Source organism: Melanotaenia boesemani, chromosome 6 (assembly GCF_017639745.1).
Source record: "Melanotaenia boesemani isolate fMelBoe1 chromosome 6, fMelBoe1.pri, whole genome shotgun sequence".
In the NCBI taxonomy this organism is placed as follows: Eukaryota; Metazoa; Chordata; class Actinopteri; order Atheriniformes; family Melanotaeniidae; genus Melanotaenia; species Melanotaenia boesemani.
In genome coordinates, this window is record NC_055687.1 from 23,431,236 (window position 1) to 23,446,253 (window position 15,018).

At 38.9% G+C, this 15,018-nt stretch overlaps 2 protein-coding genes across 2 annotated transcripts; both read right to left on the bottom strand.

Moving 5' to 3' along the window:
* Window positions 1–225: 225 nt before the first annotated feature.
* On the bottom strand, window positions 226–10,668 carry zdhhc18a (zinc finger DHHC-type palmitoyltransferase 18a). Its single transcript, XM_041988312.1, is given in 10 exon segments — window positions 226–2,625; window positions 4,334–4,439; window positions 4,601–4,713; window positions 4,803–4,905; window positions 6,584–6,635; window positions 6,739–6,876; window positions 9,323–9,370; window positions 9,373–9,471; window positions 9,738–9,898; window positions 10,031–10,668. Coding segments are annotated over 10 exon segments (1,392 nt in total). The 5' UTR covers window positions 10,264–10,668; the 3' UTR covers window positions 226–2,286.
* Window positions 10,669–12,144: 1,476 nt separating this feature from the next.
* On the bottom strand, window positions 12,145–14,745 carry pigv (phosphatidylinositol glycan anchor biosynthesis, class V). The gene is given in 6 exon segments (XM_041987126.1): window positions 12,145–12,883; window positions 12,973–13,740; window positions 13,742–13,852; window positions 13,854–14,041; window positions 14,044–14,140; window positions 14,341–14,745. Coding segments are annotated over 6 exon segments (1,521 nt in total). The 5' UTR covers window positions 14,410–14,745; the 3' UTR covers window positions 12,145–12,595.
* Window positions 14,746–15,018: the final 273 nt, after the last annotated feature.

The window sequence follows — 15,018 nt, forward strand, 5'->3', positions numbered from 1 at the left end:
ACTGTATCTGATAAACACTCATTTTATTACTAGATGTATGCATATCTGAGTATGCGGTCAACATGCAGCTCCTTATCGTTTACATGAAGATGTCAGGAAGATTTAACCCTGCATCAAGTCGCTGTAGTTTGTGCACAATGAAACCAAATTTAAACTAAATATTTATCTTTGTGGTAATTATGGAAATTCATGGAGAAAAAAACACTGAGCTCGGAAAAAGAAAAATCAACAAAAACATATTTATTCACCAAATATCACAGATCCACTGTTACACTACAAAATACAAACAAGTCTGTTTGTACAAGCACTGCTTGTAATTGTCTACACAACCTACAGGTCTTGCTGTAGACTGATAAATAAGTAAACCACTACAGCAGAGTGGTTCTTCACAAACTCACAAATACAGCTTCAAAGCTCAGTACAAAAAAAAAAATAAAATAAAAAAAATAACATAAAAAGGCATTTTCCTAGTGCTGCCTACCTTAGTAAACTGCTATCAGACCAAACCACAAGTCACATCCTGCCCCCTTGTGGTACAGTCTAACTGCCGCTATTTCCTCTGGAAATAAACTGTTTTCTATTCTATTTCTATCACACAGGATCTAGTTTCATGCTGTAAGAGCAGGAAAAGGTTACAAGCATGAAAGAAGCCTCACCAGCATTTCTGAGACATTATTCTGCTGGAAAACCTTTTTACAAAGAGCCTGTGTCATACATATAATGTGCCTTTGACAAAAATACACAATCTAAGAAGCATCCCAGCAGATTATATAAAAAGTAAACAGTGTGTTACTGATAAATACTGCTGACCAAGTCCTGAATGAAAGCAGCAAATGTGATAAATACTTTGTTTGGAGGTCAGAAATATTAGGCGTGGGGTTAAGAGGACATTATGAAACGTGGACGCTTTTTCTGAGAAGCTACACAGTTCACTTCATCATTTATGGAAAGATCTTAACAAATTCACTCCACTTAATTTTTTTTCCAAAACTAGTTTCCTAATGTGATACCTCATAAAAAGAGAACACACACTATTTTCCTTGGACATGCATAACTGATTATAAAAACCCAGCAGCCAAGCTTTCGCATGACATAAAAATAAATATAAACACCTTTCTTTCAAAGATTGTTCATTAATCTTCCAAGACTGTTAAACTAGACCTATCTAATGATACTTAGATGATCCAAATGAAGAGCAGTGAAATGACAGAGCATAAGGCTGAGTTTTGAGCTGATAATCCTAAAATGTCTCACTGTCCAGAGTTTGTCCATTCAACAAATTCAAAATGGTATTTCTGTACTTCTTGCATTCACAGTGAAAATCTAAATATTCCCAGATTTAAACATTTGTTTGCATAAGATATTAGAAGGAACTTAAATATTGAGGTTCTGCAGAAAATGTGGAGGCATGATCTGAATGCCTTAAAAAAGGTGTTTAAAAAATATCTTTTGTGCTTCTGTCTTACTAAGATTTTCCCTCATTCTGAAGGACATAAACAATATGACACCAGTGATTTAACTTGATGAAATCAACATGCATCATGATCCCCACAAGTAAAAAGTTATTTTTGTAGCTGAAACCATTGCCAGAATACACTGGCCAATGAAAAAAGTCACCACCTGGATTTAAATAAAGCAAATTGGTTCGAGCTTCCTATTGGATAATTACTGGATAAGGACTGGAGCAATGGAAGGTCATGTGGTCCAAGTCCAGATTTACCCTTTTGCAGAGTGATGGGAGCGTCAGTGTAAGAAGAGAGACAGATGAAGCGATGCACCCATCATGCCTAGTGCCTACTGTACAAGCCTCTGGAGGCAGTGCTATGATCTGTGGTGCAGTTGGTCTGGTCTGTGTTCAGCAACATTATGTGTCCAAAGAATGAGGTCAGCTGACTACCTGAATATTCTGAATGAGCAGATTATTCCAGCATTGGATTTTTTTTTTCTTCCCTGATGACACGGCCATGTTACAAGATGACAAGGCAAGGCTTTGCACAGTGGTCAGACTTTCCCATTATCAATAAAGATCTTGGTGAAAAATTAATGTAACAATAGATGGAATTTTGTAACATTGCAGAAGCTTATTCAAATACCACCACAACAAATGCTGGAATAATCTAAGCTAAAGGCGTTCTAAAAGAATATTAAGTGTGTGTGATGTTTTTTTTTTTTTTTTGTTTGTTTTTTTTTTGTGGCAACTTTTTTGGGGGCCAGGCAGTGTTTACCAGAGCAGGAGCAATATGTTCATTTAGACTCCCTCTCTTCTCCTTTGCTGACCAGCGGCACTCAGTGCAGCGGGATAAAACCAATGTCAGGTGCATCGCCCAGGATCAGGGTGGTGCGGGTGAGTGATGGTGAGGGAGAAGCTAGGCGGAAGGCTGGATTGATCGAGTGCAGCGAATCTCTCTTGCTGTTTCTGTTAAACGGGGGGCACGGAGCTACCACAGATTTGTGGGGATCTTGTTGAGAACAGCTAACAGTGGGTGAAGGCTCTGGAGTTGGTGCTGCAGGACTGGGAACCTCCTGGACCAGTGGGGTGGTCTTTGGGGTTCCTGGAGGGCACAAGCTGTGAAAGTCAGAGGAGTGGACCATCCTCTCCAGCATGCCTTTGGTGCTCTGAGTGCACTGTGTGAAGAGGAGGAAGCAGGGAAAAGAAGAAAAGAGAAACTGAGCACACGGTTACACAAAGGTGCGTTGACATTTAAAACAGGACAAACATGTATTGAAAATTCTGCAATTTGAGGGATTAGTTTGAAATTTATAATCAGTGAAAGACATGACAGAACTGTCAAGATTCCAATGGGGAAGCATGAAGGTAAGTTAGATGCAATGAATTGAGAAAGCAACCATGAAACAAATGTACAGACATTCAGGTGTGTTGACAAGCTGCTTTCCTCCTGTAGACTAGTACTGGTTTGTGTCACCAAGCATGCACAAAAACACCCCACCGCAATGACAGCAAATCCAACAAGAGGGCAAAGACATCAGCCCTTCAACACCTAGCTTCATCCAGCACTGAGTGAGTGAGCAAATGTTAATGAGAGGTAGAACAAATGACTGAAGCATGCACATTCACATATAAACAATCACAAGTAATCCACCACAAACCAATCACACAATCTGCGTGAGTTTTTTGTGTTAATGCAAAAGGAAATAATGTTGACAGCTACTGCAAAAACAATCCCAGCAATGATAATCAAAAGAGGACGTAGTGAGTGGCAAGTGAAGAGACGTTGTGATTGGTTTAATGTTCAACCCTACTCTTACCATCACTGTCTACATGAAGAAGAGCCCTTCAGGCTGTGCAGGACAATGAAAAATCCTGACAGTTCTCCTCCTAGCAGGGTGGAATGGATACAGTACAACACTGAGCATCAGATCTTTCATGTTGCAGTTCATTCACAGCCATAAAAATGTTTATTATGTTTAAATCCATCATTTAACCAACTGAAAAAATAATCACCAATAACTTCTTCCTAATTGTCTTCACACCTGCAGTGTAACACTAGCTGTGTTAAGACAAAAGAAATTACCTAGAAAAACAAAGACGAACTCTTAAAATACAAAAATAATGTTTATTTACAAATAGCACTCCTAGCCATGAAAAAATAAAATTGGTCACAAAACAACATACATAGCAGATAACAGACATTTGATATGTTAACAAGACTGAGACAAATATATTCCAGACATGTGATGAGTGATCATAGATAAAGTGCTGATTATCCAACACATTTCCACTTGCAAGTCCTAATAAAATACAGTACTTATAAAAATATTTGTTTGGGTACATTAACCACAACATAAATGCAAACTCAGTAGTTCAATAACAAGGAGCATGATACAGCTAACAACTGAATTCATCAGAGTCTAAGCAATAAAATAAAAAGTGTCACAATTAAGGCTTTCACTGTCCCCCAGAACAAAAAGACCACTACATATCGGCAGCAGTCGGGCACCGTCTCATTCACCGTCTCTAAAGAGCCTTCTAATCACCTCCTCTAAGAATACTCAGACACACACTTTTTTTAAAACTGTGTGTTTTGAACCGTCAGCACTAATCAAGCTGTTGTGGATTTAATCATGTGTTAATGATGGGGGGAAAAATCCCAAGCTCTTCTTTCCATTTTCATGAATTAATACAAAGAAAACATTGAAACACATTAATGGTGTTTTATGAAGCCAACTCTACTTGGAGATGCTGTAGGTGGAGGTCTGGGGGTTGAAGGAGAGGATATGGGATTGAGAAGACACACAGTGGTAAAGCTAACAGTACAGGAACTATGGGAGAGTCAGAACTTGTATGGGACCACATACAGTCATTTCATCCTACCATGTTTACGTCGTTCTTGGCTGTGAAGGGAGGCAGTTCCATCTCTGAGAAAGAAGCAGCAGGGATCCCCTCATCAGGCGGTAGGAAACCTCTCCTGTCAATCAGACTAGACGACACAACAGAGGACTTCGTCACATATCAGTCAAATCTGGAATTGATGCAAAATTTGTGAAGCATGCTGCTTGTACTTGAAAAAGGTGAAACATGGGAAATGTCTAGGAAATAAAAATATGTAAGATGATGTAGCTTCCTGAAATTATTACCAACCTTGGGGGCATGGGGCCGCATAATGTCACACAGCAGTTGGTTAAGATGTTGTTGTAACTGTATGGGTTCCCAGACTCTTCTGCTCCCCTTTTACTTGACCAGGAGCCCTTGATCTGTAAATAAACATGGAAAGGTTTATGTTTATCTAAAAACTGCCTAAATCATGACCACAGCTTTGCCATACTGGAATATCATAACTTACATCTTCATTTGTAGTGAGATTGGAGGCTACCAAGTAGGTGTGGAAGCCTGAGAGGCCCAGAATTGACCAGATGGAGAAGAAACAAATCACCAGTTCCACCACAGTGCACCAGTAAGAGTCAAGGCATAAAGTTTATGTTATCACTAAAGGTGGGATGCAAATAGCGCTACAAGGTCAACTTCTATGTTAAGGGTGAGCAAGCTTCAGTTGCTATCTTCCTATTGTCACTAACGCTTTAGTTTCATAAAGATCAACATCCATAGTTTTTACTTTCTTGTAATTTTTCTTTGATTGACATTTAAACAATTTAGCTACCTGAAGTCTTTTAAGCATCATTCAAATGAGATGAAAAAAGTACATTTATCTGATTTTAACATTTTATTGCTTGCATCTTGGGGCCTGTACTGCAAAGTAAATTCAACAAACCAAGGTATCTTTACAGTATGTGAACTGGTTTAACAATGAAGATCTCACTGAGTAGTATTATGATGCTGGTTAAAAACGTGGCAAGTTGACCCAGATTTTCTGTCTTGGGTATGTGTGTATTTTAGTATAACAGGTGAAATTGGCATCATATGACCAAGCACAATCGTTTATTCCTAGCAGATTGAAAAGCAACAACTGCTGGAGTCAAAGCGAGAGAAAAATAAAGATGATTAAAAAGAAAAAATGGAAGGCAATAAACTTATCTCTCATAAAGATGCTTATGGGTAAATGGCCACAATTACCTGGTATTTTTTTAATTGGTAATTAATTATTCTGCAGTATTCTCCTTTGCGTTTACATGGAAACAGTAATTCTGAATTGAGGTTTACATGGAAAACACGTGTAATTACCGGCATTTAATTTCACTTTAGACCTGGGGGTGGGAAGGGTTCTGGTTGGACAGGAGGGCAGAAATAAGGATGACGTATTTATATCCCAAAAAAGAAAAAAATCCAGCATTGAACTTGAAGATTACATGCTAAACCTGGTTTGTACTAAAAGCCCCTGTTTAGTTAGGATTTTTGAATAAATTGTAATAAGCTAATAAAGTACTGAAAAATAATCCTGCCATATAAGCCTGATGTGACAATTGTGTGTCCCTGAAGACATGTCCATTGTAATCTCTACCATTTGCAATGAGCTCCAGGACAACCGTGTTGGGATATTTTGCAGCACCAGCATATCGAGTGGATATTTTGTTTACACCTGGACCACAAATATTAATGTATTAAGATTATTTCTTAATTTGCCTGTGTTTTGTCTATTATTATCAACCACTGCATTACTGAGGTGAAATTGTAACCATCATACATAAGGATATCAATTTCTCAAGGTGATTATTTTGCAGCAATTATGACTTCAAAGGGAAAATAGTCATAAATGATTAATGAATTAACTATCATTTGAACATATCTGGATACATCAGCTGCACCCCAAGATAGAAATGACAAAAGATGTCAGAACTAGATGTGCAAACTAACTGTAAAATGATAACATCCTGCACACCACACATACCATGATTATATTATTCCATATGCTCCTTCTGGATAATAAATCAAACAAATGTGTAATCATATTTGTCTGGGTACTAACATCATCCTACAAGACAGCAAACCAGTAACTTAAAAGCCATATGTCTTAAAGTTCTGCTTTGCTGGATGCTAACTCTCATCTTAGTAAATGTAGGTGTAAGTTCTGGTATTTCTTGGCACTAAACAGCAACAAATTCCAAGAGATCTGATTAATCTCATAAGCTAGCTGATTATATGACGATTTTGTTTAAATGCAAAGGATATCTTGCAGGGCTTTCTTGGATGGCTTGAACAAGGGATTTACCTGCTTGAGAACCTGGAGAGAAATGAGATCAGAAGATGTATATATATTACAAAAAGTTTTTGATAACACGATAGGGCCATCATAAAACCTTTGAGAACGTTGTGAGGTTACTTACGCAATGTGATGTGTGTGATAACACATCCAAATATGAACGATGTCAGAAAGGACAGAGAGATGATGAAGCTGTAAAAAAAGCGGTAATTGCGTTTTCCCACACAGTTTCCCACCCATGGGCAGTGGTGATCGAATCGCTCTGATTGGGAAAAAAACAAAAAACACAGATTGAGATTAGAGGCACATGGACAGCTTTACGGCAGTTGAGGGTAAAAGAAATACCCTTACAAGTGATCTTACTCTAACTAGAAACAATATTCTGCTTAAGGTCTCAACACCAATCATGTTGTTACAATCCAAGGTCCACTAGTCACAGAGATCCACAATTTTCCTTTTCATATTGTATCCGTGTTCTCTGACCACTAAAACATGTGAAGGACACTGAATATTACAACCCCATGTTTTAAAGGACATTGGAAAATCACAACACAATAACAAAATTAACATGACGTACTAACTTGCAAATAGGTTCAATTCTATATTCTTTGTTTAATCATCTAAAGACAACATGTCAAATGTGGAAATGGACTTTTGGAAATGTATGTTTATTTCTTATTTTATACCAGCGTTAACATTTCAATGAGTTGTTGGTTGCCAAACAAAAAGGTGAGGAATTTTTTGTCCATCTACATTATATAAAAAACATCCACAACTTTTGTAAACAGTATTACTACTTAAATTCATCAACTTAATGAAGTCTTGAAATAAAATATGAGCATTAACGACAGCATTGCAAACACAATGTTAAACGATTGCTACAAAGTACATCATCCTAATAAGCTGTAATCACTTTGAAAAGGAAGTTTATATGTGATCATTTAGACTCACTGCAGTTGCATAGATAGGTGATGTTAGAGAAAAAAGTTAATTTTTGTGTCAATATTATTCTCATTTTCATTTAAAAATATGTTTAAAATTGTTAAGCTCCATTTTGCAGGAGTCGGTACCAATCAAAAGTGTTTTTTCAGTCTGTAGAATATTATGTGAAGGTCCAGGGAGACACTTCAGTATGATATATTACAACTTTATTAATAATTCATTCATTCTCTGTACCACTTGTTTCATTACGGGTCACGGGTAAGCTGGAGCCTATCCCAGCATTAACAGGTGAGAGGCAGGGTACACTCTGACAGGTCACCAGTCCCATCGCAGTACCAACACATAGAGGACAAATAACCATTTACGCTCGCAACACACTCCTAGGAGAATTTAGAGTAATCAATTAACCTAACATGCATGTCTATTGGACGGTGGAGGAAGCCGGAGTACCCGGAGAGAACCCACGCATACACGGGGAGAACATGCAAACTCCACACAGAAAGGCCACCGCCCTCAAGGTTCGAACCTCCCCCCAGCCGTGCTGTGAGGCTGCGGTGCTAACCACCACACCACCGTGCCTCAGTATCTCTTCCTCTTTCTGAACTGCAGATTAGATTCTGTCACCTAACAAAATCACACACTGATACATGAGAAGGAAACAAGCATTTAGACTTAGTGACTATTGTTATCACTATTATTAATGGCTAAAAGGCAGTTGGAAAATTATTTCTTTGTGACTTAAACTTTTACATTGACTCAGTCTAAAATAACTCCTGATGTTCATCATTCTTGCTTTTGCTCCAGAAGTTCTGACTAAAAACACAACCAGTTAGCGCCGCACTCTGGTACTAGCCAAAGCTAGCCAGAAGCACTAGTGCTTCATAACAGAATGAGCAATGGTGCGTTCAAGAGTTGGTGACGTCTTTACCGGGCTGTTGGTATTCCAGCTGCACCAACTTGGAACCTATAGTAATATTGTGCACCATGAGAACAGCAGCCAATTTTGGTGATAATGATAAATAAACCACACATACTGACGCAATGTTTTCGCGAATAAACCCGTCGTTACAACGTAATTATCCATAACAACTCGCTGCCATTTACACTAGAAACTTAACAGACACTAAATTTATTAAAAAGAATTTTCATAAAGAAAACAATGGACTACAAGTGGTGGGCGCAGCCATCTACAAATTTAGAATCTCGGATCCTCTGAAACTTACAGTTTATCATTCGGAAAAAACGAGATCACTTTGTCATTTTCTGGCAAAAATTTCTCGGTATTCCGAATGACGAGGATATCTGGAAAACACTATAACAGCAGGGACGGCCAATCGTGTTAGAAGGAAACGAAAGACCAGAGCCAATCACATCAGTTAAAATGGGTTATAAAACGAGACCTTTAGCAGCAATGTTGCCAACAGAGAGCACGGATCTCTCAGTCGTTTCTATGACAGAAAATGACAGGGACAACTTAGGTGAACTAAGGATTACCAGCCCAAACATGATTTGTTCAAATAAAAAAAATAAACTGCATTATGGTTTTGGATTCTTGTGCTGATTTTTAGTTTTAGATAAATATACTTCTGTTGGATCCAGAGCCTTATTTGCTAAATGGTCAAACAGGAGGTATTGTGCTGAGTAACACAACAGTAACCCTTCAGTGAAACTGTTGTATACTCTTTGTCCACATTACTTTCTCCAGTGGTGTTAAATATCATAACTATTGGAGTGACTGATGGAAGAACTTCTCACCAGATCCTTACCAACACAGTTGTCACACAGACTGCAGTGGGAGGTCCGAGGAGGGCGGACATCTTGCAAGTAAAGCAGTACTTGAGCTTTACCACCTGCTGATTGATGAGGATCTCCTTGGTACGTGGTGGGGGGCGATATGTAGAGGATCCTGAGGTATCTTAAAATAGACAAGTAACAAAGATAGCCACTCAGAAACTGTTTAAATCTGATCAAAACATTTCATCCAAACCTAACATGATAGAAATATTTTTGCATAAATATGTAACATCAAGCAGTGTCAAGTCTTTGTGCTCCTCACCCATGACAGAGAATAAGCTACTTAAGTGTTGGCTTGCAGTTCAACAACAGACTCGTCCTCCGTATGGCAAAGCTCCTTTACCCATCTGTCCCACAAACTGTACACAATTCAACCATGTGCCTTACCTATTTGCCTCTCTATGTCTGCAGCTTCATCTGGGGTGGCCCTGGGTAAAATGCCTGGATCTGTAAAGCTGGTTCTTAGGAGGGAGATGACTACAAACACAAACAGCACCCCACCTATCACAGGTATGAAGACTGTCAAATGCTCCACCAGAAATGGGCAACTGGAAAAGAAACCAACTTTTATCCTCAAATATATCAAAATGAAACCATGCAAAAAATGTAATAAACAAAAGACTTTTAAAACTGTCACATACAATCAAAGACTCCTTGAAGGGACACAGCAAGTTACTTACTCGAAAGCAAAGAAAAGGCCACAAGTGACAACAATAAGGCCCAGTGTCAGAGGAAGGACACCGCTCTGTCTGGCTAGAATGAGCCGTCCGTCGCATAAAAACCTGTTCTTCCCTGGAAACATTTCCCATTTTCTACGTGGCCGTTGTATTTTCTTCTCGGCGTGGTTCTGCACAGACAGCGGCGACACCGACAACGCTCGCGGGTCAATCTGCTGGTACTCGCAGTTCTTCATTGTGTAAACACCGTCGACGCTGTTCGAAGGTAGCTAAAGGCACTGGCAAAACCCGTCGTTACAAAAAGAGGTCTGGAGAGACAGTTCTCCCGAAATTTACTCGCTAGACATTAGTATTTTTCTTGTCCTGTTGGCGTCAGTTACCCAACCTGAAGCTAACTCCAGCTAGCTAATGTACCAACAAAGGCATTTTTCTCCCTAGGTCACTTTTGCGAGCTGAATCAATTCACGAGTTGCATTGGAGTTAACTACCATGTTCGTAGTTAAATTAAAGCTGTATTTATATATTGGCACACATTTGGTAAAATATACACTACTTTTTACAAGTATTCGACACGAAGGACGAGGCAACACGGCTCAGGATTAATGTAACAATTAACGTTTCCTTTTTTGTGTATGTGACTGTCAGCCAATGTACGTCACGGCGTGGAGGTGACGTAAACACGCAGATTCCGCTGATTTGTACGAACAAAACCACACCCACAATTCTAAAAGAAGATTTGTAAATTAGCGTGCGCAATGACAATCTGTTGCCAGCTGTGCATGTCCCTCACAAACTGAATAATTACTAAATGAATAATACATATTGATATTATATACATTTTGAAATTTTAGAGAGTTTTAAAGAGTCAAAGTTCAGCTCTTCTCCGAACACTTATGGGGCTGCAGTGAACCCATTGAAATGTTAAATACTTTGTGATGTTTAGAAGGGGGGACATTGGGTTTATCTACTTAACATTTGTTTACTGTTTATTTTATTCAAGGAATGACATATCAAAGCTACTATTCATCTGTTTAATTCTTACTTGGCCAAACAAATTTGTTGAAAGGCAAACAACCAAAAACATTAATGAAAAAAAGACTGTGCAAATAGGCTACTTTCAAAGATATACCCCAGTCTTCCTTGATGCTGCAGTCTATGTGCAGATGTAATAAGCTCTGTGGTAGTGAAGTAAAAGAACACCCTGCCTACATTAAAACACGGTGGATAGTCTGTCATGCTGTAGGTCTGTGAGAGAATAAAAAAGTTTGAAATAATTAACCAAGACACATCTAACTGCAGAAGAGTAGCTCATAAAGTTTTAATCTGGCCAGCAACAAGACTTGACTTGAATTCCACTGAAAACCTTTGAAAAGACCTGAAAAAAGAACTTTTAAGAGTTTGAATGAAGAAGTGCGAGAGTGACAAACAATACAAGAAAAGTCTGAATGGCTAAAAGAAACATTTAATGACTGGCAAGGGTTCTGCAGCAATACGTGAGCAAAGGTTGCAAATAACCATGATTGGAGTTAATTTTGTTTGTATTATTTCAATATTTGGGAAGTTTATTTTTTAACCTTGGTGCAATGAGCATGATTGTTTTATTAAAAATATATACTGATTTATTTTTTATTTGTCAAGATATTCTGAATTGTGTACATGAAATTCTGATGTGGAAAAAAAACTGAGTAGTGACCATTAACTTGCACTGATTACAAGCTACATATAGTCAGTGGGGTCCAGTTTAACTGATATCCCCTTCCACAAAAATATTCCTGAAGAAACAAAGAAAGTTCCTGAAGAAAGTTTTAGACGCACTGCAGCACAAGGTTGTTATACGAGTGGACGCAACATCTAGTGGTTTTAAAGATGTGTTTTAAAGTTATGCAAAAGTCAAGCAATGTAACTCTACAGGCCATGCTTCAGTAATTACGCTGCAGTGAAAGATGTTTCTTGCAAAAAGGCAAAAAAAAATAAATGTTTGACACACTTTATATGTTTGAACCTTTTTGGGGTTAGATTTCCCACATGTTTGTACTTTACAACAAAATACAAAACAAAACATTTACATTAGAGCCTCAAGCAACATTTACTTTCATTTAAAAAATAAAAATTGAGAAAAAGTACGAGTTTCATTTCATTTTCATTCTTGTTTGAAAAGTGTCACTTTGAATCATTCTTTTAAACATGCAGTGATTTAGACTGAATAATTCCAGCTGTAAAGGATGCAACAACTCAGCAATAATAAAAAGATTTTCAAGTACAGTCATGCAACCAAATAATGGGAAACACTAAGATGTGCAAAATAAACTTATCATAATAAACAACTCAGAATTTATTTTTTTTTGTTGTCCCAATGAACTTTGCAGGACTGGCCCACGCAACAGGAACACGTGGAGAAGCATTGTCCAACAGTAAATTATTCTTTTTTTTCTTTCTGAACACATGAAATATCGATTAAATGTTTTACTTATACTTGCAACTATTTTCAAGACAAAAATGAACTGCAGTGCAACACCAATAAACAAAACTTGAAATGAAAATATTGCAATTAGTCCTTAAGGTGTTAAGTCAAGTCCATGGCAAGAAATTGCAATGCATAGCGAGGCCCAGCACCCAGTATGAGAGGAAGTACCCCAGGATGCTCTGTGTGGTCGGAGAACAGGCTTTAAAGTTTGGCAACAGTGCAATGATGGGATTTTGAGGTGTATGCTTGTAACTATTTCTGGAATAGGTGTGTAGCTGCACGTTTGGGTTTGATGTCTTCCTTCGATGAAGAAGTGGTTCGTTGAGAAGAAGCAGGTGAGCACTTATCCAGAAGGGCACAGGAGATGAGGAGGCCATGAATCTAGTTAAAACCTGGAAGGGCAGATGAAAACATACAAGTAACTGTCATTCACATCTAAAGTGATTAGACAATCCACAAGAAGCTGATATGATTTTCTTACCTGCACATGCATGCAAAGCGTTCCAAACACAAGAAGTACTGCAGAATGTACAACATATACAAACACTCTGGGGTTGAAGAAGCCTGGTGTGGGTTTGTCAAGTCCTTTGTTTCCACCTGTCTCCCAAAGTCCAAGCCTCATACAAAGTTCTGGATTAGCTTGAAAATATGCGTAAGCAGCCATAATGCCAAGTGTAGCCATAGGCAGAGCTAGAATAAAGTTTGGTATTTGTTTCAGCTCAAAGTAACGGAGGAAGCCCACATCCCAATACACATCCTGAATGTGAGAATAAAGCAGAGGTAGAGGTCTCATACACCAGAGGGGTGGTGGACCATTTTCATCTGGAACCCGATAGCCCTTCCGCTCAGCTAACGACAGAAGAGCAGGGTGGATCTGCTCTGGGGAGGTGGATGGGGTGCAAAACGTCCTATACCCATAGTACTGAAATGCAAAGAAGGGGAGGGCTATAAGTGTAGTCCCTAAGAGGGAGGTAAGCAGAAGACAGATGATGGTCCAAATGTAGTGCAGGATTTTACTGTGGCCTTTTGTCGTTGCACGATATACACGAATCTGAGTAATAGCGTAAAGTGATGGGAGATATAGCAGAAAGCCTATGTTAACAAGTCCATTTGACCGTGCTGCAGTGGCTATGCTGAGGGCAAGGCAAGCTCTGAAGGTAAATCCTTTCTCCAGGAGGAACAATCCACCAAATGTGAGCGCAGCAAACAGGCTCTCTGAGTATCCTGCAGTCATGAAGACATTGGCAGGCGGTAATGCAGTACAGCAGGCTGGCGAGCAGAGCAGACGTCTGTCCTGCAGGACTACTACTGTAGCTAAGGGCATGCAGGGCGACCACGCTCAGCAGGAAGAGGGCAGTGTTTTCCCAGCGCAACTGCCACCAGCAATCGCCCCCGCACACTCAGCCAGTCGCTGAGGGGCAACAGCAGAGTCTCTGCAGTCCCTCGTAGGATGACAGGAAAGAGGGGGAAAAATGCAAAGTTGTGTTCATAGAGGTATCCTTTCTCTGCATGAAAGAAAATGCTCAGCATCCAGTGTGAGAGGCCACCAATAACCACTCCACCACAGAGTCCAGATACAGGGGCTCCTCTGTCCGAGGGGGCTTGAATGCATCAGCTTCGTGGTCAGGGATGGCAGCATTTAGGACAGCCTAAAGAGGAATATTTCACATTATTGACATAAACGCTGTAGATTTCCATTATAAAGGGACGAGGAAGGCAGTTTATTGCCATACATTAAAGGATAGAGATACGGTATGATCAAACGTGACTGGTTCAAATGTAATAAACACATATGAATTACCCATGCTTATCACAAAGTAATTACATTTACAAACGTCTTTTAACCTACCTGTAAAAACAGAGAGAGACATCTGGTTATTGTGGCGAATTCCAGAACTGCTTTCACATCCATGGTCATTGATAAGACGGACAAAATGTGGAAAAGCCGGTTCTAACAGCCATGAGAACGACTGCTGCTACGAGGTACTCAGTGCTGAAATGGGCATGTCTTCTATAAAATATAAGGAGCTAGGGCAATAAATTGTCAATGGGCTTTTGTAAGTAATTTTATATATATATTCAGATAAAAGAGATAATACACAGAAATATTTGCCATGAGAGAACTCGTTTTTAAGCATTAATTCTTTGTAGCTTAGCTTCCTTTTACGTCCTCAAATCTGCAGGAGTAATCCTCCTTTTGTAAAGCACGTTTACTTCCGGTTCATAAACCTAATTTCTAAATACAAGCTAAAAAGCCCGGATGTAGAAAAAAAAGACTTCTCCCACACACCATGACAGCAATTACGTTTAGTTTAATTTTATCCTAATTTTAGAGTTAAAGATAGGGACGCTTTTAGCTGATCTGAACATTTTCATTTCTGACTAATAGTTATATAAAATTGTGACGACGTTCTCTCCAGCAGGGGGTGCTGGATAATAATTGACTGACGTTTGAAGCGGCGTTGAAAAGTGTTTTTTATCGATTGGCTCAAATTCCAATTGACGTTTGATCCTGCAAAAGCATCCA